This window comes from Bidens hawaiensis, unplaced genomic scaffold (assembly GCF_021521415.1).
Source record: "Bidens hawaiensis isolate Kalapana, Puna unplaced genomic scaffold, B.hawaiensis_p1.1 tig00042396_1, whole genome shotgun sequence".
NCBI classification, from domain to species: domain Eukaryota; kingdom Viridiplantae; phylum Streptophyta; class Magnoliopsida; order Asterales; family Asteraceae; genus Bidens; species Bidens hawaiensis.
In genome coordinates, this window is record NW_027505783.1 from 45,317 (window position 1) to 68,991 (window position 23,675).

Genomic DNA, 23,675 nt, shown 5'->3' on the forward strand with positions numbered 1-23,675 from the left:
AAGCATAAACAAACTAATTTACTTGAACATAGCATCTGTTGGTATAACAGATCAGTCAGTTGCAGCAAAACTAAAGAAGAATTGAAGCAAAAGACTTTTTATACTGTTGATTGAATCAGAGTACTTGACAAAAGGAAATAAGCCTCTCTAAAATAGAGGATACAAAGCCGCCGCGAAGAACCGGACTCAACAAAATAAACCTGACTAACAACTTATAATTCAAAAGAGAAATAACTTATTCAAACTTCAAAATAACAAATGTTAAAAAAGGACCAGCAATGCTTCCATCATATGAGTCTTGAATCAATTTTCATCAGCATCATCCTCCCCTCCACTGCTGGTAATAGCATCAATTTCCTCATCATCATCCTCCAATCCGCCGCTGGTAATAGCATAATATTGCTCAACATCATCCTCCAGTCTACTTTTGGCGTAAGCATCAATTTGTTCTTGTAACTGAAAGCAGGAGACAATTAAGAGTTTCTTCTTGCATAGTAATAACATGACTCACTGATTACTCATACAGAACATCAAATCCGTTAAAAAAACACAAAAACAAAACTCCATTTTAAGAAGCAGAAACATAATCAGAAACTTAAACCCAAACAAGATATTACAATGGAAATCTGATAGAAGATTCAGAATCGTGATTAACCAACAACGATGATTGGGAAGTCTTAAATATTGAAAATATGCAGTTGGAATGAACTATGAAGACACCACTAATTTAGCATGAACCTAGATTCTAAAGTAACATTAATCAACTAACCGTATCAGCAAAACGGTCATGAACCTTCAAGTTCGATGGAGAAACAAAGCCTTCAAATATTAACTGAGCGAAAGCCTACAAACAAAAAATAAAAATGAATGTTAATATTCTTTAGTTTTTAAATAGAAACAAATTAACAAAAGAAATACAACTTTACATCAAAGCAATAAGGCCCGATTATGAGGTCCTTGACATGGCGAAGACTCAGTATAAATCCTTTAAGCAACTCTATTTCACTGATCAGTCGCCCATAATTAACATAACTTAACTCCGCTATTACTAAAGAAGACACATCTAGCAACAAAAGCCTACTGAAGTTCATCTTTCTTGTAATTGTTAATGACAAAATATTAGGAGCATTGATTTCAACATCATCACCTATATATCTAGAGAACACCAAGTTCTTAACACTCTTTGAGGTAATATTGACCCGCCTAAAACCATCACATTGGTCCAACACAAGAGTTTCCAATACAGGACTTCCCGATAATATGTTTTCAATAAGATCTTCATCCAACTCCCCATAAGTAATGCGCAAACTCCTAAGGTTTTTCCAGCTAATCGCCCCCGCGGGATTAAACATACAGCCTACCAATCCCAGATCGGTAAAACATGAATTCATGAAAAATAACTGATCCAGCGGAAACAAAGGCTCGCATCCTATATTCCATAACTCAACATCAAGGTCTTCAACGTCACAATTGATAGCATAATGAATCCAATTGCGGACCTGAGAATCAGATTGATCAGTGTTGTAGAAAAACGAGACTTCGAATTTCTTGAGCTTCAATTGTGGGCGTTGAGTTAAGGTTTTGTCGACGAAAGAATAAAAATCGGAGATCGGGTCCATTCCATAAGTATATACGAATATGAGATTAGGAACCTGATGCCAAACATGTTTCCATCGTTTAGAGAGTGCACCTGTTCGAACGGCGTGTTTTGTTTCGGGTAAACGAGAAAGGATTTCAACAAGTAAGCAATCTGGTAACCTACTTATTAGATCTTCCGCCATATCAAATGCAGCGACAGAAGATAGAAACACCAATATTAAATACGATTTAGGGTTTGGTATTATATATATATATACGATTTTATAATTTCAGGCCCAACCAAGTATTTAACGAGCTTTAGCATAATACTACATTGGTTTTTATGAAATAAAATGTTTTTAGTTAAATCAATGATAAATATGGTTATCACGACCAACTACTGTAAGACAGTTGGCCTTGTGATCCAATGGCATGGGGTGACGGTTATGACTTGGGATTTTAGGGTATCAAGTTCGAAACATGTCTTAAAGGGGTTTTTATCAAAGTGGTAGAATTCCTCCTTGATAGTGTTATTGGGTGAGTAAGGACTGGAGCGTCAAATCAGCATGGACAGCAGACATCACGTCTCGGGAAAACTCGCAGTGAGTATTAGAGAGGTTCCACACATTGTTAAAAGAAAAACTACTCTATGCATCCCTGAAACACCGGATACTATCATTTATAGTGGAAATTTTGGCATCCTGTGTGGCTACGCGATAACCTCAATCAACCACATTTTTGTTAATTTCTTGTTGAAAATATATGTATGTCATCTTCAATTCAATAGCAAACATAATAGTTTATAGAGATATTTACTAGATGTGTATTATAAGCTTGTTGGTGATACTGATAGCGTTGCTATGGAATCAAGTGAAAGCTATAGGGCTGCAATGCAAGTTAAGGAGAGATACATATATGTCGCTTGGTTGTTCATGAGAAGAAAGATAAATATCCAGTTATGTACACCTATGTATGTAACACCCCGACTTTAAGTGGAATACCTGAGGATGTAACGTACAGATCACCCATAAGCTCGTAATACTATTGAAGTGATAATAATTATATTTATTTCATTTCATAACATAGCAAGTACACAATTGTTCATAAATAAAAAGAAAACAACAAACACTTCATCAAATAACAAATAAGTTCTTTATAATATACTAATTTGAGGCTCGTGTACTACACGAGTAGTTCTTGAAAATACAATATTTAATAAATAATTAGTATACAATAAATAATAAACCCGTTAAATACTATAAATACAGTTGTTGCACAATAGTCTTTAAAATATTTTTAAAGTAAAAGATATTTATAAATATCAAATATTTGAAAAAAAAATATGAAGTAAATATTAAATTAACAAAATTTGAAGCATAAATTTTAAAAATGGTAAGTGTTATTTTACTATTATAAATTTGTTAAAAATGATAAGGTTTAATATGGGAGTGACAAGTGGCAAAACTTGTAGCCTCTTATTAAGGAGTATAGATAGGTTTCCCACTGAACATGGAAAAGTCCTAGATATGGATATGTATTTAAAAATTTATATTTATTCTGGAACAAACTATTTAGAAAATTACTCAGTAAGCTAGAAGAAAAACACTAAAGATCAATATTATGAATTTATCAACCAAACACTACTAGAAAAAGAGATGTTTTTCTACGACTGAATTCGTAGGAAATTTGTTGGAAAATCTAGTTTCTAACAGTTTTCCAACAAAAAGTTACGTTGGAAAAACAAATGCTTGAAGATCGTTTTCAACCGTTTTCCAACAACTTTTCTTACAAAATTGCTACAAAACATGTGGTTGTAAACTTTTTACAACTTTCTTACAAAAACTATTTTGACTTAACATAATATTTATTAGATAATATTGTAGCAAAACTGGAGCTTATTTTTTGTTAGAAATCCGTTGGAACTACTTGTCGTAGGAAATTTTTGTAGGAAAATAACTTATTTTCTAGTAGTGAAACTCGATTTAATTGAAAACAATTGAGGATCTTCTACAACAAATTAGGAGCCTAATTCTATTAAAAATACAAAATCAAACCAGATACTAAATTTTTTTTACAAAACTGGGGAACCGAGAACTCGGTTAGGTGACTCGGTGTGAACAGGGTGATGTACCAATATATATAGCTTTGGTTGGATCTTTTATTTAGTAGCAAATATCTATTACCTATTACATACATTATTATTTTACACTTTTTATTCTTAAACTAAAATGCAAAATAGATAGGCCAGTTTAGGTTAGACCATGGTAGTCATAACTCTTCACCTCCAGGTATTATGCGTCATGTGGTGCCCAGTAAGAGTTATGGTTTTTTACAAAAATAGGGTGTAGTCATAACTCTCCACCCCCAGGCGTTATGCGCCACGTGACGCCCAGTCACTTTTACACTTTTTGTTTTTTTTTAACTTTTTAATAAAAATAATCAAATAACAATAATATTTTATTAAATAAATATTACATTAAATAAAAAAAAATTACTCGTCGTCGTTGTTGTCGTCCTCGTCGTCTTCGCCCTCGTCGTCGTCACCCTCGTCGTCGTCGTCGTCTTCATTGTTGCCCTCGTTTTGATCATCATTTTCACTAGGCAAAGGCCGATACATCCAAAGATGTTAGACCAAATCCTCCTTTAGTGCGTTATGTATTTCTCTTGACATCACGGAATCCGAGTTTTCGAGTCTTTGCTCCATACTTGCTGGAGTCCGTGGTGGATCCGGGTACGGTATGAAAGTTGGACATATTGCTCTTCCCTCGTCCTCGATGATCATGTTATGCATTATGATACACGCATACATAGCACATTTCATTCTTTCTAAAGACCATAGACGATAATGATTTTTAACAAAATGTCATCGTTGTTGAAGAACACCAAAACACCTCTCGATATCCTTTCTCACAAACTCTTGCACTTTCTTAAAATACTGTCTTTTTTCATCCATCGGGTCTCTGAATGTTTTAACGATTATCGCATACTCTGGATATACAGATAGTTCCCATGATGGTAGAAGTTATCGTTAGCCCAAAATGAAGCGACGGGAACGGTCCCAGATATGTAACTCTCCATCACAGGAGACTGCTCTAAGACGGTTATGTCATTGTTGGAACCGGGAACACCAAAGAATGCCGAACAAATCCAAAGGTCGTATGAAGTAATCGCTTGAAGGCTGACCGTTGTTCCCTTTTGGTCACCTCGTGTGAATTGACCTCGCCATGCAGTTGGACATTTAGCCCATTCCCAATGCATGCAATCTACACTCCTAATTATGCCGGGGAAACCATGCACCCTTGTATGTGCCTCGTAAAAACGTTGTAGATCGTTACAGTTGGGCTCTCTCAGATAATGTGGTCCATATAGTTTCAATATTCCTATATTTTACACAACTTTTATAAAATAAATGATTAAAGTAAACAAGTGATAAAATTAAAAAAAAAACGTACCGTAACAAAAATACTCCAAGGTGTCCCGAGTTGTTTTATGGCCATCTTTAAATACTCGCCGTTGATGTCGGCCGTGTTTCCATAGGCGAGCACGCGTACAACTGACGCAACCTTTTGAATAGCCATGAATCCTAGCGTCCCTCGACCGTCCGGCTTTTGCTTAAAGTAATCAAGCTCACGCTCCAAATCATTAGTGATGCGCATAAATAAATTTTTAGACATCCGAAAACGACGCCTAAATGTCTTCGGGTTCTTGTATCTCGGCGAGTCGCAGAAGTAATCCGCCATCAACCGGTTGTTGGCTTCGGTACGATCTCGTTCGATATATGCTCTTTTTAAAACGGGGGTGGTGGAGAGCTAATCACACTCGTAACGGAACTCATATAAGTTGTCGCGAGCATAATCGCACTCGTAACCGCATGTTCCTCCGCCTCGTCGTCGGCTTGTTGGTCGGCCCGAAAAACCGTTTATATATAGATGGAGGATCCATTTATATAGTGAATATTGTGTGAGGAAATATAGAGTTGAAAGAGATTTTTTATAAGTTTGATGAGTTTTGATTGGGAATAAGTTGGTTTAATATATAGGAAATAATTTTTTTATATATTCCAAAGCTCCAACGGTAAACATAACGGCTCTTTTTTTTTATATTGGAGCCATTAATCACTTTGTATACATAACGTTAAAAAAAATACCAAAACGGCGGGGGGGGGGGGGGGGGGGAGGGGGCGGTGTGCCCCCGGCGTTATACCAAAAAATGCGGCCACAACATAATGACTACGGATGGTCTTAGAGAGTTGAGGTAATCATCCATTTTTCTTGCATCCAAATTTAGTTAGTGTAGTTTGACCTAACAAACTACTGTAAAACGTAAAACTAAATAGAAGATATGTAAACATCAAAGATTGAATTTCAAGTCTTGGATCACAAGTATAGCTTTCTAATACAACATATAACCTGACTCGGCTCATTTGTTAGTAAACCGGTAAAATTATCACCTCTAATGTTTTGTAATTTGTTCTTTGAAGATACCACAGTCTTTTACTAATCAAGACAATCCATCGGGCCGTTTAAGAGATACCTTAAATGGGCCAAACTTTTGTCTTTGGATGGAAAACATGTGTGAGATTTGAACCAACACTATTAACTTGTTTAACCGTTAAATCATTTAATTGCGTTTTCAACAACAATCCAGAGACAATCAGATGAAGCTATGGTTGTTATTTGTTAAGAACTGAAATCATAATATATTATGGAAGTCAAACATTTAACAGAAAAATTATCATTGAAATATGAGAGCCAGAGACTAGATGCCTTGGAAGACACCAACAAAGTGTAATTTAACAATTATCCTTTTTTTGTAATTAGGACAATCATTCTTAAGAATCTGATAAATCGAAATCAGTTTGGGTAACAAACTTGATTAACAAAGTGTAATTAAACATGAATCTAATTACCTTTACCTATAGGACCTTTATCAGAGTATAGCATCAAGGACCTTCAAGTTCGATAACGAATTGAAACCTTTAGCTTCCAAACGAGCAAGGACCTACAAACAAGCAAAAAATAGGAAATGAAAACAAATGTCAATACATATATTACCAAAAAATAAAAAAAAAATTAAATAAACCTTAAAACAGGAAATCCCAATTTTGAGGTCCTTGACATGGAGAAGGTTGAGCATAAATCCTTTAAGCATCTCTTCTTCGGCTTCTTCACGGTTTGTCTCATTATGCCCAAAACGTTTCCTATAATCTAAGACAACTTCAACTACAGAAGACACATTGATCAACAAAAGCTTCTGCAAAATCAATTCATCTTGAATTTTCAATGATAAAATATTAGGAGCATTGATTTCAATAATATCGTCAACATGAAGACGATGCATGTATCCAGAGAACACCAATGTTTTTACACTCTTTGAGGTTATATTGAGCCGCATATAACCATAGCAATTGTTCAACGTCACCAGAGTTTCCAATACAGGGCTACCGGATAATATATTCTCGATTAAACCTTCATCTAGTTTCCCATTCCAAATATCTAAGCTCCTGAGGTTTTTCCAACTAATCGCCCCAGTGGGATTAAATGCACAGCCTGACAATGTCAAATCTGTAAAACATGAACAGTTGAAAAAAACTGACCAAGAGGAAATTCAGTTATACGTTCCACATTCCGTAACGTCAAATTGAGGTCTTCAACGTTTCAATTCACAGCATAACGAATCCAATTGTTGACATGAGATTCAAAGCGATGATTGTAGCGGCTATGCAGTCTGAATTTCTTGAGCTTCAATCGACAACGTTGAGTTAGTGCTTTGTCAACGAAAGAGAAGAAATCAGGACTCACGTGATAGTGAGTTACATAAGGATGTAGGAAAGCGAGGTTATGAAGCGTAGTCCAAAGATGTTTCCATCGTTTGGAGAGTGTTCCTGTTCCAATGGCATCTTTTGTATCATGTAAACGAGAAATAATTTCAACAAGTAAGCAATCTGGTAACCTACTAATTCGATCTTCATATTCATCTTCGTCTTCAAATCGAATCCGTTTCAGACGTTGATTTTTTCCTTCTTCCACCATTTCTAACGCCGGCGGCAGGAACTTGAAAGACCAATATTCACAACAGGCTTATGAAAGATCAAAAGACATAGTGATTTGTAAGAAGAAAATAAGGCGAAGAAGATGAGAAAGTAGCATCTAGTTGTTATCTTTGCCTACAAACGATCTAAGTCTTCATTTCCGCCTAAATTTAGAAAGAGACAGAGGGATAACTTAGTTGGTCGTATTTTGGCTGGACTTGAAATAAATGTCAACACCACATGTAGGCTATTTTGACTTTTCTTAATGGACTTTTGTATTTGTATATATCAATATATATTATTTTAAAAAGAAACCGATGTAAAGTTTTCCAATCATTTTGATATATATTTCTTAAAAATGAAACCGCTGTAGACTCATCAAAATACAAATCACAGCTTACATATATTGTTCTAGCTGATAAATGTGTGGGTGTGGGTGTATTATTGTATTATCCATTTTCACTCAAGCTCTCATCACACACATTCATGTAAGTACAAAATTTTTGATATTTTTCACATTTATTGCTATTATACTTGCTTATTAACTAACTTTTAACACATAATTTCTTTATATTACCCAAAAATAGTATTTTCAATTATTTCTAGCAAACAAATAAATAAATTAATAAGTGGTAAATGAGCCGAGTTTGAACTCTGTAAGCTAAACGAGCCGAGCTCGGGCTCAGCTAGTTTGCACCCCTATTTATACATGTATATATTCAGCCAAGCTCGAGCCTAGCTAGTCAAGCTCAATCTCGGGTTTAGACTCGGTTGGCTCGTTTGCATCCCTATATATACATGTAGACATTATTATAGAATAGCTTTTTAGAGTATATACTCATCCAAAGTTTATCTAATAAAGATAGCATTTTGGATTATTCCCTTTCGAGACTGCTTTTTGAATATTATATCTCGTTTTTAGGATGCATATATATTTTAAGGGTTGCCATTTAAGAAAAAAAATGGCAATTATTTCCTCCTACTCCTGCGAGTTTGTGGTTAGTACACATGCTTGGGGAGTTAAGGGAAAATGTTGTCGATTTTTTCTTAAATTGTCAACTCGTTATGCGAGATATAACTTTCAAAAAGTGGATTAGAATCTGCTGTCTTAGAGCACCGATTTACACCATATATGTATTTATTTTGTTTTTTTTTCTCAGATGGAACGTAATGACTGGATTTACGGTATTTTATCTACTAGCAAAGCTTTAGAAGCGACGTTAAAGGTTTTCTAAAGACCGCCAAAGATAATCTCAAGTGAAGGTTGGAAATAAAATGATTTGGTGTCCTTGTAGGAGTTGTGAAAACAACAAAATATATGATAATATAGAAGAAAATAGAGTAACATTTGATAACGCGTGATTTTAAGCCTAGATATACTCGTTGATTAATGCATGGTAAGTAACTTGTTGATCGTGGCACGTCATCACAAGCTAAGCTTTAAAAGTGGATTCACTAAACTACATTTTACACAACATTAGCGAGTGTACCGGTCGCTAATGTGTGAAAATTTGTTTATTTAAAAATTAAATAATTTTTAAAAATAGAATTGCCTAATTACCTACACACAATCGACAAGTATACCATTCGTATTGTAGCAAGCAAGCAAGTCCAAATATCGAATCTATGACACTATGAGAAACTTCTAACAATAAACCTAACCGATTACTAACATGAGTGATTTTTGGTTTTGAAAAGGTTTTGAATATTAATAAAAATTAAAAATAAAAACTTTATATAAGACTTGAATTGACACGAAAAAAAGGAGAATGGGAAAATCGGTTTTCTTACTTCAAATATAACAAAGACGAGCTACCTATGTATGAATCCCTAGACACAAGTTATGAAATCCTAATTCTGATTATTGATTGAAGACCCGGCTCTAACCCAGTAAACTTCCAACTAAGAATGAATATGATAAACTAAACTCGAATTGGGACAAATGGTAAAGTGCTAAGATGAATCGGCTCGACCTATCTAGTTAACTAATGGTAACTAAGGCTCACTAAATCACTTTATCGGTAATTACTAATCAGTTAACTATAATCACAAGGTGAATTATAATGTGTTAGATGCTGGTTTATATTATAAAATTCTTTTGGTGGGAAGTCGGGTATTGAAACACAATGGATATTGTGCGTGATCGAGGTGCGAGTGTATGTATTTTATTGCCATATTTTTAGAATATATTCTGAAATCTTTATTATTAATTTTTGTAGCTGGATATTATATCCGATGGGGATGCTTGTTTTGGGTTCGCTTTATATATACTTCCCATCCCATAGCATGTACCTTGTCAACCATCATGTTAATATTGGAACTCATCTCATGTGCTTAATTTTTTCACAAACAAAATTTTCAACATTTTCATACAAATAACTAGTTTTTATCCTCCGTATTACGGGGGTTGTTTTATATTGTTTGTTCTAATGTTTATTTATTTTTTGAATTTATATATTTTTTATTGTATGAAAATTAATAATATACTTATGGTTTGATGATAAATTGTTTCACAAATAAATGAGATGTTATAACCCGGTTTAAAAGCTATATAGTTTTGATGAGACCCAAGACCCGTTTATTATTTTTACTATAAAATTGATTTTTTAATTATAAATAATATTTATGAAAGTTAATAATATACTTATGGTATGATGAGACCCAAAACCCGTTTATTTTTTTTACTATCAAATTGGTTTTTTAATTTAAATAATATATATATCTTTTTAAGCTATATGGTTTTGATGAGACCCAATACCCGTTTATTTTTTTTACTATAAAATTGGTTTTTTAATTATAAATAATATTTATGAAAGTTAATAATATACTTATGGTTTGATGAGACCCAAGACCCGTTTATTTTTTTTACTATCAAATTGGTTTTTTAATTTAAATAATATATATATCTTTTTTAAAATAAATAAGATATTAATTTTTATTATATCCTATTTTATAGGATTTTTACATCAATAATTTGGTGAGAATAATTTTTAATTTAAAGAGATATTATAACCCGTTTAAGGAATATCTGGGTTTGGTAAGAACCATACCCATGAATTCGGGTCAAATGCATGAGAAGCCTCCATTTAAAAATCAAGCAAATCTGGTGACTCCAAAAAATGGGGGAGCAACAACATCGCAACACGTAGGATTTGTATGTCTTCGTTTATATATATTATAGATATAGATGGTGTAGAAAGTAGAGGTGCACAAAAAACCCGTATCTAGAACCTGACTCAGTTTTTATTTTTTACACCTGGGTATTCTATACCCGAAAAAGTTAATGACCCTACCCGTAGGGTATGGTTAGGGTATGCATTTTGAGCTCAATACTTGTACCCAGAAACATACATATATACTGGAGCCGGTCATACCCTATACCCATACCCGGTTACGCTATACCCGATACCAATATTTTTAATACCCAAAATAATACATGTTTTTATAATATATTTTTATGTTTACTTCACAACATTTATATTTAAGTTTTTTTTAAAATATATATTATAAAGCAAATAATTTGTACTTGAGTGAATTTATGGTTTTTGTAATATACTTTAACTATTTTTATAAATTACAAAACAAATTTAATTTTTAAATGAATTTAAATATATAAAAAAAATTACAAATTAAAAACCGGGTAATAATACCATGTCATACCCGGACACATACCCGATTCCAATACCCGGTTATACTCAAACCAGATCATACCCTACGCGGGTACATAGGCCGGGTTGAGTTTTTCTCCTCAATACCCTACCGATCACCCTACCCGATTTCTCTTAATACCCGATTTTTAAAATACCTGATTATACATAAACATGGTTCTATACCCGGAACCGTATATATGAAAAACCCGATTTGTTCACTTCTAGTAGAAACTAGAAAGTGATATATTTTGACTTTCTTTTCTTCGGGTACAACTGGCAATTTCCATCCTAATAGTATGCAATTAGGCATTCTGTCCAGTTTGACTCTGACCGACAAAGGCAAGGACTTTGAAGAACGAATGACAAGTTCTTGGTGAGGGGGAAAAGCTCTGAGCAAGGTAATTTTTTTTAATTTTATTTGTGTTAATGTATGACAGTTTTAACCTTTTGTGTGCTTGTGAAATCTTTGAGAAATCACACATCAACCGTGAACAAAAGAGTTTTGTCATATGGACATAATGCGTCAAGTTCTATAAACACCATATCGACACGTTTGTTTCTGATGAAAGGAGAATCTAATAGTTTAACACGCTTGTTTAGGAGAAAATTTTGAATGGTGATCTCTTGGGAAGAATCAAATACATGTCGCCCTTCAACTTGGAAATTTAATATTATTATATTATTGTATATTATTGGGGCGATTTTGGGCTACAAACCACTACACCCTAAAAATGAAAATACACCCCCCCCCCCCAACGCTAACATGGCGCACGTGTCAAAAATCGACCCCCAATGTAGCCCCTCCACTAAACATGTAACTTGTCTCCGATATAACAATCAATCTAAAAATTAGGTCCATCCTTAGATTTTCATATTCAAGAGCAAGCAACAGCCAACATTGATATAATCAAGCTAAGTGTTCAACAGCCTCATGTTAAGAGCAAGCAACATCAAGAGATTCAAGTTCAACTAATTTTTTTTTTAAAGTACAGTACGTGTTCAAGGGCAAGCAACATCAAAGAGTTACAGTTCAAGTCACGCGTATAATATATAACTTGAATTGGCCCATTTGTTAGTAAACTGGTAAATTTATCACCTTTTATGTTCTGTAATTTGTTCTTTGCATACCAAAATGTGTCTTTTTCTAAACAAGAAAACCACATAATCCTCGAAGAGAAACCTTAAACGGGTCAAACTTCTGCAATGATATGTTTCTAGCAATGATGAATCTATGGTTGTTAACTTGTTAAAAGCTAAAAATCTTAGTATACAACTTTATAGCAGAATAAGAGAACCACAGACTACAAATCTTAGCATCAATAATCAATAAACTTATAAGCCAAGAAGGTTTTTTACAATCTGACATCAATAGCCCTGCAGAATCCGCTAAATCATAATCACTTCGGGCAACAAACTCATATGTATTTGGAATACACCAACAAAGTGTAACAAAATATTAATCAACTAACCTCATCACCCGGTAGAACCATCTTCAAGCAATAACACCTCCAAACTCTGCTTTCAGTCGAATCGCTATTGGACCAATTATCACTAAGCTCCACCGAATCGTTATCAGTGCATAAAGGTGAAGACGTAACATCAAGCACCTTCACGTTTGATGGAAAAACGAAACCTTTAGCTTCCAAACGACACAAAAACCTGCCAACAAAAACCACATTCATCATCCAACATATTTTTCACGAGATTTGATATAAACAAACCGAAATTATAACCTTATAACAAAAAATCCCAATTTTGAGCTCCTTGACATGGCGAAGATCGAGTATAAACCCTTTAAGCATCTCTTCTTCCGCTTCTTTAGCGGTCGTATCATAATACCCCTCCTTCGTATAATCCAAATCCGCTTCAACTAAAGAAGACACATCCACCAACACAAGCTTCCACAGCAACAAATCATCTTGTATCGCCAACGACAAAATATACGGAGCATTAATCTCAACAACATCCGCAAGATCATTCGACACGTCATCAGGGTTCACGTACCCCGAAAACACCAACCTCTTAACACTCTTCGACGTAACATCAAGCCTCTTAAAACCATAACAATTATCCAACACCAGAGTTTCCAAAGCCGGACTCCCCGAGAAAATGTTTTCTATCAAACCCTCATCCAAATTCCCATACGAAATACGTAAACTCTTAACATTTTTCCAACTAACCGCCCCGGTGGGATTGAACACGCATCCCGACAACGTCAGATCCGTAAAACAAGAACACGTGATAAAAACATCATCTAGTAAAAACTCAGCTTCACATTCGACATTCCATAACATCAAATTAAGTTCCTCGACATTGCAATCGATAGCGTAATGAATCCAATTGTTGACATGGGATTCAAACCGGTAATCGTAGCTGGTAGAGACTATCAATTTGTTAAGCTTTAATCGGGGTCGTTGACTTAAGGTTTTGTCAACGTATGAATAGAAATCGGTACGCGGGTGGTTTGAATTCTCACAGTGATGTTGGAATATAAGAGTATGAAGCGAATGCCAAATATGTTTCCAACGTTTAGAGAGTGTAGTTGTTGTAATGGCGTGTTTTGTGTCGGGTAAACGAGAGAGGATTTCAACGAGTAAGCAGTCTGGTAAGGTGCTAATTATGTCTTGATCGTGTTCGTCATGGTCCGTGATTTGTTGGAATCGGGTCCGTTTGAGGGTTGTTTCGGGTTGATTTTGGGGTTCTTCTGCGTCCGCCATTGCTGGAAATGGGGAAATTAAGTTTTTCTTGGTCTTTAGGGTAAGAAAATAGAATAAACCGAACCGAAACTGAATTAATCAAAAAATTCGAATCGAAGTATTAAAGTCATGTTTGGGATTCCTTATTTACACCTCTTTATACCTTATATAAGGAGTTAAGTTACAAATTCGTAACTTATGAAAACTCTTTTTCCTTCTTTAAAATGTTTAATAAGTTAAATTACCCAAACACTATTGTTATCAGGGATGAGCAAATTAACCGTCATAACCGCAAACCGAACTATAACCGACATAACCGAACCGATTTTAACCGATATAACCAGTGGGTTGGTTTAATGAATTTTTGAAAACCGTCATACATGGGTCGGTTTTGGTTAATATTAGTTCCAAACCCGCCATAACCGAATCGCCCCATTTATGTAACTAGTAATCAAGAAATAAGGTTTGGAAATTAGAATTAGTTCATGAATAAGATATTTTTATAGTTATTGCCGTTACATATTAAAAAATCTCCACACCAACTAGGATTTAGGCCAATAATATTGGTGATAATGGCTACCATATTCATTCCAATATTTCATTATTGTCGTTCTGGATTTCCATATAAATTGTCATTTCAAATATTTAATATGTCAATTAAATATGTATATTCCATAAATTGCAGTAAAAAAAGAACATTTATTTGAATTCCACAATATAGTTAGCGACTTTAAGTGTTCGCAATCAAATAGAAGGATTGTTTATTTTGGTCACGGTTAATCGACCTATAACCGACTCGCTATAACCGTTAAAACTGATTAACCGCAACCGCCATAACGGATCGGTTATGGTTATGGTTATCTATTAACCGCTATATCGGTTACGGTTATGGGTTTGGAAATAAACCGCCCCAAACCGACCCATGCACACCCCTAAGTTTAATCTATAAAAATGAATAAGTTATAAGGAGGTAAAAATAAGGAAACCCAAACACCCCCTAACTGATGGTTAATTTTTGTATTTTTTTGAGACTGAATTTTCGGTTTCGGTTACAATTTGGTTTTTAATTTTTAAAAAACAGATTGATGATGATGAAGATTATAAAAATGATAAAGACTGAGACTAAACTCTGTAAATGAACAAGATTCTGTAAATGAACAAGATGATGAATGAAGGTTGAGACTAAATTTTTAGTATCTTTTTTATTTTTATTAAAAACTTTGTTGAATATTAAACTCTGCTACTCTAGCTCTTTTGTATTCGTATGGTTCCACGTAACACGCGTCTATTTTTCCTTTTGTTTGTTGTTTTTTTTGTTGTCTTCATTATAAATGTGATACTCTAATATGCTCTTACAAGCCTAAAATCATCATCTTCATTTTTTATTTTTTTTTGCAATGTCTACACGTATTTGAAAAAAAAACAACTATAACCTAACCAAATCGAAAACCAAACGGTTTGTATATTCAAAAAACCGATGACTTCAGTTTCGTTTTCGGTTTCAGTTTTGCCTAATAACTGAACTGTGCTCAGCCCTAACTTGGCTTTTAAAGTTTGTGGAACTACCAAATTTGAGGATGATTATACAGAGTGTTATGGAACGGAATTAGTTGACGAAAAGTGACGTCACGTCATGATCACGTTTGCGATGAAGAATTGACTAAGTAAGCTATCAAATGGATGAGATATTTCAACCAAAAAACAGCTATTTATAAAAAATAATAATAATAAAAATGTGAGTGGGGTATGTTGATTGATCGGATTTGTACGTAATCCCACCATTTAAGGCCTTCATCTTGTTACTTAGCTGACACTTGAGGTGCATCTTCTACTTTGGCGTCCCCATTTTTTTTATGTGTAACGGCGTTTTGGCTCTCAAAAATGATGCCCATTCTGTTCATAACACATAGTCTTACTGATGGTACTTGGGTTTTATAACACAGATGACGTTTATAGCTGACTAAAATTGTTAGAAACACACAGAATTACTAAAACGTAGATAAAGAAAAAACGTCAAATAATGTCGTGAAAATGAGCGTACCTTAAGAAAATTGAATAAGAAAATTTTCAAAGTCACCCCACATAATATTTGTTATTATAAACATTGTTGACACTATATAATAAATCTTTTGTTATAAGTCATATAACACAATTAAATTAATTAACTTATGTAACAATTCAACATAAAAATAAATAAATAAATAAATAAAAAACAACCTTTAAAGTATTGCTGGAGTTCTAAAGTCTAAACTCACCAAACTCCAAAACGGTTTGTGTGTCCCATAACAACCACCTACATTTGATAACGATTTCTAGTGTTTAATTTAAAACTGAAGCTTCCACATGTAATATTCACTTTTCAACTTTCAGTCTGCTGTTTGGTGACAAGTTAATGTTTTAAAGATGTGATATCTCTGCTGCATTTTATGTTTAATTTGCAAACAATCTCCATGAACAGGTCACCTTATTCTTTATTATATCCCATTGTTTACCTTTCATTTTCATAATTTGATGCATGCTTTCATATTTTTTTATTATTTTTTAGTTTTCCAATACTGTATATTAAACATTTAAACATTCAAACATTCAAAACTAGGAAAGTTGTTTCATAACAATGGGGAAGCTAGAGTTTAAACAAGGGGATGCATTTAGTTACCAGTTTCGGTATCAGAAAACAACGGTGGGAAGTGATCCTGCGAAAGTGAGGAGGGTGTCAGGAGATAAGTTTGAGTTGTTTCATGGGTTAAGGAGTAATTCTATGAAATCAGGTTCTTTTAAGGGTGGTTATGTTGGTAAAAGGCATACGTGGATACGTAAACATTTGTCATCGATTGTTTTCACCGTTGCGTTGATGGCTTTTCTTTTTCTTTTGGATTCTGTCATTAGCTCCATGTTTGAACCCTCGGTTATTCTAAGTCATTCTACGTTGAATATTGTTTCTAATGACTCGGTATGTATTCATGTGTTCTTTTATGTTCTTAGAGGTCTACAAGCTTTCTATTTAAAAACCAAATGTTTTTAATATGTGGCATGATGATTTTCATAAACTGACTGTGTTCTTTTGTAGTTTGGAGATAACGGTGGTAAAAATGTGGTGCAAATGTATGATCGCCTTACAAGCATGGCTTCAAGTGCTCTTGTAGAGGTTTGATTTATTGTTTCAACTCTGCATACTGTTTAATCATCAGTTTTTGGTTTCTGGTTTGTTACATCAGACTTAGAGGTCTATAATTAATGCATTGGATATTATTAGCAAAAACAATATAATTACCATATGAATCCAAACCTTTAGATTAAACCATTAGGAAGTTGTATGCATTAAAAACACACTTCGGGTAAATTTCTACCTGTTTGACTCGTTTCCTTCTTAGGTAAAAAATGTATTTGACTCGTCTGAGATCATAAATCCAAATCTAGTTAATCTAGGTCAGATGATATGTTTTGTTGTTCATGGATAATTCCTAACGCAGAGAGAGCTTAAACAAGACGAGTCAAAATTTTGGAAGGAATCTTATCGTAAAGCATCCACATGGAGTTATTGTGCAGATGGAGAAGAATCAATAAGTGCCGGTAAAGTCTTATTTTACAATTCTTTGTTAATTTGTATATTCCCATATCTATATGAGATTTGAAAAGTGGTCCCGTTGACCTTGAAAGTCAAACTTGATATGTTTGATCTGTTATGCATATATATATATATATGTTTTGCATGATCTGTTTCATTATTTGTCAATGTTGTTAGGACAGGAAAACTTCAAAGCAACAATGGTTACATATTGGTTAGTGCAAATGGAGGCTTAAATCAACAACGGGTTGCTGTAAGTAAAAGTCATTCTGTTGTTTATTTTTTAGCAGCCATATGAACTTAAAACTTACATATGGATGCAGGTATGTAATGCTGTCGCGGTAGCATCATTATTAAATGCAACATTAGTTATTCCAAGGTTTCTTTTCAGCAATGTATGGAAGGACCCCAGGTATGTGGACTTCATTATCTGCTTAAACATTTAATTAAAAAAATAACTAAAATTGTAAGTTTCGACGCCTGCGTGTGATTCAGCCAGTTTGGTGATATTTATCAAGAAGAGTATTTCATGAAAACATTAAAGAATGATGTTAATATTGTGAAGGATCTTCCGCCTCATTTGAAGTCACTAGATTTCAAAGAAATCGGTAGTCTGGTATTCGTTTTTTTAACTTAATTTTGTTTATCAAAAAACTTTTGTTTAAACTATGGCATGTTGCATATAATGTTTCCACTATTTTTTTCAGATAACTGATGCAGACATCAGCAAGGAGGCATTACCAGCTGAATATATAAACAAGATACTTCCTATTTTATTAAAAAATGGAGTTGTTCATTTTCTTGGATATGGAAATCGGCTTGGATTTGACCCGTTACCTTCTGAACTTCAAGTTAGTAACTAACTAACTATCACTTATCTTTTTTATATGGATTATTTCAAACACATTATAATCTTATGATTATTGTTGCAGAGGTTAAGATGCAAATGTAACTATCATGCTTTAAAGTTTGTGCCCAAAATTCAAGAAACCGGTTCGTTGTTGATAAGAAGGATAAGAAAATATGATGGCCCAAGGAACAAATTAGATAAAGAACTACTAGGAAACTTCATCATTGGCCCGTCAAACGGGCCCACTATGGATAGAGAACCACTTAAGTATATTGCTTTTATGAGATTTGAAATCGACATGGTTGCGTATTCTCTATGTGAATTTGGTGGTGGACAAGATGAGAAAACCGAACTCCAAACGTACCGAGAAATCCACTTTCCGTTGCTAATGCAACGGTTAAAAGAGTCAAAGTGAGTAATGGGTAAAGGGTCAACTGAATGGTTTTTGGGCCTGGCCAGCCTGAACCAAAACACTTTTGGCCCAATTTTTTTTAAATTTTGTTATGAGTAGCCCTGTAACCGAACCGAACAAACACGAACGAAGCGTATTCATGTTCATTCGTTTAACTTTAACCAAACAAACGATCGAGCACGAACGACTAGCGAACGTGGTTTCTTGTTCGTGTTTGTTCATTAACAGTATAAATGAACGGTTCACAATATTAAATATTTTTTTTGAACGGACATATACAAACTTCGTTTACATGCCTAATTCAGAACAACGATTGAGGGCATTTTTGTAATTTTATCTATGTAGGCCAATTTCTGCAGAAGAACTAAGGAGGTCAGGAAGATGTCCATTAACACCAGAAGAAGCTGCACTCGTTCTTGCTAGTCTCGGTTTCACAAGTGAAACATATATTTATCTTGCTGGATCCCAAATATATGGCGGAAAGTCAAGGATGCAACCGTTGACTAATTTATATCCTCATGTTATCACCAAAGAGGATCTCCTCTCGCCTACCGAACTCGCACCATTCAAAAACTTCTCTTCTCAGGTAAATAATAATAATCTGTTTTAACTTATTGTCATCTCTAATAATAACCACTTTGGGTTATAGCTTGCAGCACTGGATTTCATTGCATGTGCAACTGCAGATGTATTTGCTATAACAGATTCAGGTAGTCAACTATCTTCATTAGTGTCGGGTTTCAGAACATATTATGGAGGGGGGCACGCCCCGACATTAAGACCGAGCAAAAAGAGACTTGCAGAAATCTTGTCAAAGAATAATACAATAACTTGGAATGATTTTGAAAAGAAAGTGAGAAAGATGATAACCGGAGCACAAAGTGTTCGGTTGAGGAGTTGGGGCCGAAGCATTTATAGACAACCGAGATGCCCCGAGTGTATGTGCATGTTCCAGTAATTTTTTGATTCTTTTAGATGATCATTTGTTATTAATTTGTTGCATATAGAAAAGCAGATAAAGAACATTCATTTACACGAAAATAAAATTAATCAAATTAATGAATTTTTCAGAACACTAAAAGGGATTGTGATCAGCACAATCTTGATCTTGCAAAATGACAACACTACCCTTAACTGCTAAACTAAAAAAGAATCTTATGATGGCGGAAAGAATCGGTTAAGATTGAACGGAAGGGTGTAAAATTCCTCATTTCGACTATCGTCTTTGAACGCTCTAAACCGGGCCCACCATGGCATCCCCCTGTCTCTAGCACTGCCTTTCAACTCGAGTGTGTTGTCAAGAAACACCGACACCATCAATGCCACCGTCGGGGAGGAGAAGAAGACAGTGTTGAGGAAATCATTGAACTGCATCAAAACACATGTGAAAAGACCAATTTACCCTTCCGGCTTTCGCATGTGAAAACACTATGAAACTAGATGTGAAAAGACCGACTTACCCATTCAGCTTTTGTATGCGAAGGACCATGTTGAGCACGGGCCATGTACTCCCTAAAGTACTCGGGGATAGACAAACCGAGAAACAATGACACGCCAACAATGAACAAGTTTCTCATTGAGTTCATGTTTGTGAATTGCAAGAACGACAACCCGACAGAAGCTGCCAAAACAAAACAGATACAAAAAGGATATTAACTTACATTTTGCATTTTTTTAACTGTGTTTTCTTTATTAACTAAAGACGGGGGGATGCTTACCAACAAAACCGAACAGCAAGCAATACACCGCAGCAAAGATAGGGAACGGTATCGATGCAAATAAAGCTCCAAATTTCCCTACGCGTTATTAAAACAAAAATTAAGAAGACGTGATTCGGTTAAAAAGCAAATTTTGATGCATAATGCGTTAACTTTACCTAGTATCGAGAAGAAGATCATGAAACCGGCTGAGATTTGAATGACTCTTCGACTACCTACACGAGTGCTTCCCATAAGACCAACATTTTCTCTGTTTTACAGATAAAGACATGTTTAACATGTGTCATATGTTTTTGTTTCAAACAAAGTTAATGGTATCATAAACATTAAACACTTACACCAAAACCGTTGATCCGGTTGCTGTTCCAAAGAGACCACTCAACAGAATCCCGATTCCCTGCCATCCGATGCCTCGACTAAGAATATGAGCAGGAGGCGGTGTAGCACTCGCTAGGCGGGCCGACGCCATGTATGAACCTGTTGACTACATTAGCAAACATAAATCTTTATGTTACATTTTATTAGTTGACCAAATGGGACCCACAACAAATCACAAGATTCTCACCTCAACAAGGGAGACTAAAACCGCAGACATCATTCCAAAAGCATGCCCTGCTTGAAACGTCGGTGCGCCCCATTGAAGCGGGTAGGGGATCTTTATCCTGCATTATTAAAAGAAATTTTACTTATGGTTCATGATTTATTAGATAAGATTTATGACTAAAATAACTAACTAACCATGGTGCAGCGGATATGAGATCGGCTTTATCGGTTCTGCAGTGCAGTTGTGTTTGTTCTGGATGATGTTTATATGCGCCACTAGCGGTTAATAAGTGTGCATAGGCCCAGATTAGTGCTATGGTCAAGAGTAGTGCAAATCGCTCCAATATTGGCAGGTGTTTCGCCTGAAACTGTTTCAGGTACTGTTTGGAAAATCAAGAACCTAAGATTAAAAATTTAAAATTCTATTAAATGAAATGTAATGTATTTAAATTAACGAACAGTGGTAAGTTGGAAACTACCTGAGAGAATGCGATGAAAAGAATTAGCATCGGTATGCCAAATTCGACGCACCTTCCAACCTATGAAAAAAAATTGAATAACAATTATTAAGCTGTTGTGTCAAAGAACAATACAGACTTTTGAAGTCAAATGTGCCTTAAAAGCTTATCAGTTTGACCTAAAAAAGTCAAACTAAAATCAGGGAAGTATATCATTCATACCACAGGAAACCCTCCGTCAAAGAGTCCAAAACCGACCAATGAAATCACCGGAACCATGGCAACAGGACTAAAGAATCTGAAATCATCAAAAACATTAATAAGAATTTGACTACTGAAACACTATTGATTAATGAAATTAAACTACTCACCTTGAACATATAGCCCACAACTGACTATACCCTAAAATGATCTGCACACTCGACGCCACAATAAGCGCGCCTTGTATCGCTCGCATCGTAGCAAGAAATCTCTGCAAATGCAAACAAACCCATCATCAAAGATTATGCTTTTTACAGTTTTACCTCTTATAATAATAAAAAGATAATCTTTTTCACTTCAATTACTAAAAAAATTCAAACTTTATAAGTTTAAATTACCATATGATCGTCTCCAATGGTGGCGAGAGAAGGATCCTGGATGATTGAGACTATAGGAACCATGAAAGCCCATGAACCCCCAATGACAGCCGGCAATCGGGTTCCGAATAATGTTTGCAAAATAGTATTAATCCCTTGAACAAATAACAATGTTTGCACCACTCTCACCTTATCACCCTGCAAATTTTCATTCACATATTGTTCTAAATCTATATTCTATTCACAGTCATAAACATAGTACAAATGTACAAGCAGGGCCGTCTCCGAGAATTTAAATACCTCGGCTGAGCCAAAATAAAACCGCCCGTAGACCTTAACGAAAAATTTTATTCGCTAATGTACATGGATAAAATTTATTATAAGCAGAAACCATTCTGAGCATGTAATTATCACATAAATCATTGCAAATAACCTTATTTTTAACAACAAAAAACATATATATGTAACATGTATAAAAAAGTTTGTGCCCCCGAAATTTATATGCCACGGCCGATGGTGCGGTTCGCACACCCTCCCCTGAGTACAAGTAATTAATGCATGATTTGGATTAAAAAGACTCACAGGTGTACCACCCATCAAAGGAACAAGAAATGAAGGGATCATAACAGCAGTCCCTAAAGACAAAATGTAATGTTGAAACCCTAATGCTATTGCCTCCCCTGTTTCCAAGAATCATCAAATTAAGCTCAAATTAATATAATCAAGTGTTTAAAAGTTAAAATTTATTATAGATTTGAAGATAAAGTTAACAACTTTACATACCCCATGATGGATTTGAGTCAATACAGTACTCTAAACCCTGAAGCTGGTCTGTTGGAAGATGAGTAATATCCTCTGTTTTTGGTGCTTCAGCCATAGCTCAAAAAATGTGATTTTGATGGTGAAATGAAGATTCTGAAAGCAACCCAGATGAGATTATGGCTTGATTGAAATGGGTTTTGAATGAATTTGCAAGAACACAAGTATTTGAAGAATCTTGGGAGGACCAATGAGATAGAAAGAAAAAGGGTGAAGTGAAAAGCAAAAGTTGATTGGGGAGTGGAGTGGAGTGGAGTGGAGTTGCAGAGGGAGACTTGAATCTTTATAATATGTAGTGATCCGTTAAAATATGACAGAAATGCCCCTATAAAATACTTCCAAACTTTGTTACCGTTGGTCCCTTCAACGTGCATTTAATATTGAGATACCCATCTTCACACCATTAACTATTTTCACTTTTTGTTTACTTTTTTTAATTAATCCTTAAGTTTTTAATTTAGTTTACTTTTTATGTTGTTAATTAATTAATTTTTCTTCTATTTAGTGGTTTAATGTAATGATTGTAACATTAATATCAAACAAATCAATCACGAATTTTTTTAACCGATTCAGCTAGCTTTCTTTCGAGTTCTTTGGTATTATTCTTTTAACGACTCGTTCAGATTAAGTGCTTTGCTCTATTATTTTTATACCGACTTAAATGATCTCGTTTATCATCTATTTTTTTCTAAATTTGAGTAGAATGACACTTAAATATGGTGTTTCTCCACAGTTGTTCTAGATTTGCAAAACTGGATTCTTTTTTAACTTGTATTT

At 34.6% G+C, this 23,675-nt stretch overlaps 3 protein-coding genes and 1 pseudogene across 4 annotated transcripts in view; 1 reads left to right on the forward strand and 3 right to left on the reverse strand.

Moving 5' to 3' along the window:
- LOC143615295 (F-box/LRR-repeat protein 25-like) overlaps positions 1-13,976 on the reverse strand; it is a 58,476-nt gene extending 44,500 nt beyond the window's left edge. The window contains exon 1 of the mRNA XM_077088459.1: positions 12,993-13,976. Coding sequence (XP_076944574.1) covers positions 12,993-13,976 — 984 coding nt within the window. The remainder of the gene's footprint in view (positions 1-12,992) is intronic.
- LOC143615293 (uncharacterized) lies at positions 354-7,753 on the reverse strand (annotated as a pseudogene). Its single transcript, XR_013150447.1, has 3 exons — positions 6,661-7,753; positions 6,520-6,579; positions 354-1,841 (listed from the first exon to the last, which is right to left on the reverse strand). The product of XR_013150447.1 is annotated as an uncharacterized LOC143615293 (transcript).
- A 2,523-nt stretch (positions 13,977-16,499) lies between the features above and the next one.
- On the forward strand, positions 16,500-19,740 carry LOC143615299 (O-fucosyltransferase 8-like). Its single transcript, XM_077088462.1, has 10 exons — positions 16,500-16,905; positions 17,023-17,100; positions 17,426-17,525; positions 17,703-17,773; positions 17,844-17,932; positions 18,016-18,136; positions 18,228-18,371; positions 18,453-18,781; positions 19,128-19,368; positions 19,432-19,740. The coding sequence occupies exons 1-10, from the start codon at positions 16,570-16,572 to the stop codon at positions 19,738-19,740; spliced, it is 1,818 nt and encodes a 605-aa protein (XP_076944577.1). The 5' UTR covers positions 16,500-16,569.
- Positions 19,741-19,798: 58 nt separating this feature from the next.
- On the reverse strand, positions 19,799-23,314 carry LOC143615297 (nucleobase-ascorbate transporter 2-like). Its single transcript, XM_077088461.1, has 13 exons — positions 22,863-23,314; positions 22,662-22,759; positions 22,101-22,277; positions 21,873-21,973; positions 21,724-21,799; positions 21,523-21,582; positions 21,239-21,423; positions 21,066-21,162; positions 20,839-20,984; positions 20,659-20,750; positions 20,501-20,578; positions 20,243-20,403; positions 19,799-20,150 (listed from the first exon to the last, which is right to left on the reverse strand). The coding sequence occupies exons 1-13, from the start codon at positions 22,954-22,956 to the stop codon at positions 19,938-19,940; spliced, it is 1,578 nt and encodes a 525-aa protein (XP_076944576.1). The 5' UTR covers positions 22,957-23,314; the 3' UTR covers positions 19,799-19,937.
- Positions 23,315-23,675: the final 361 nt, after the last annotated feature.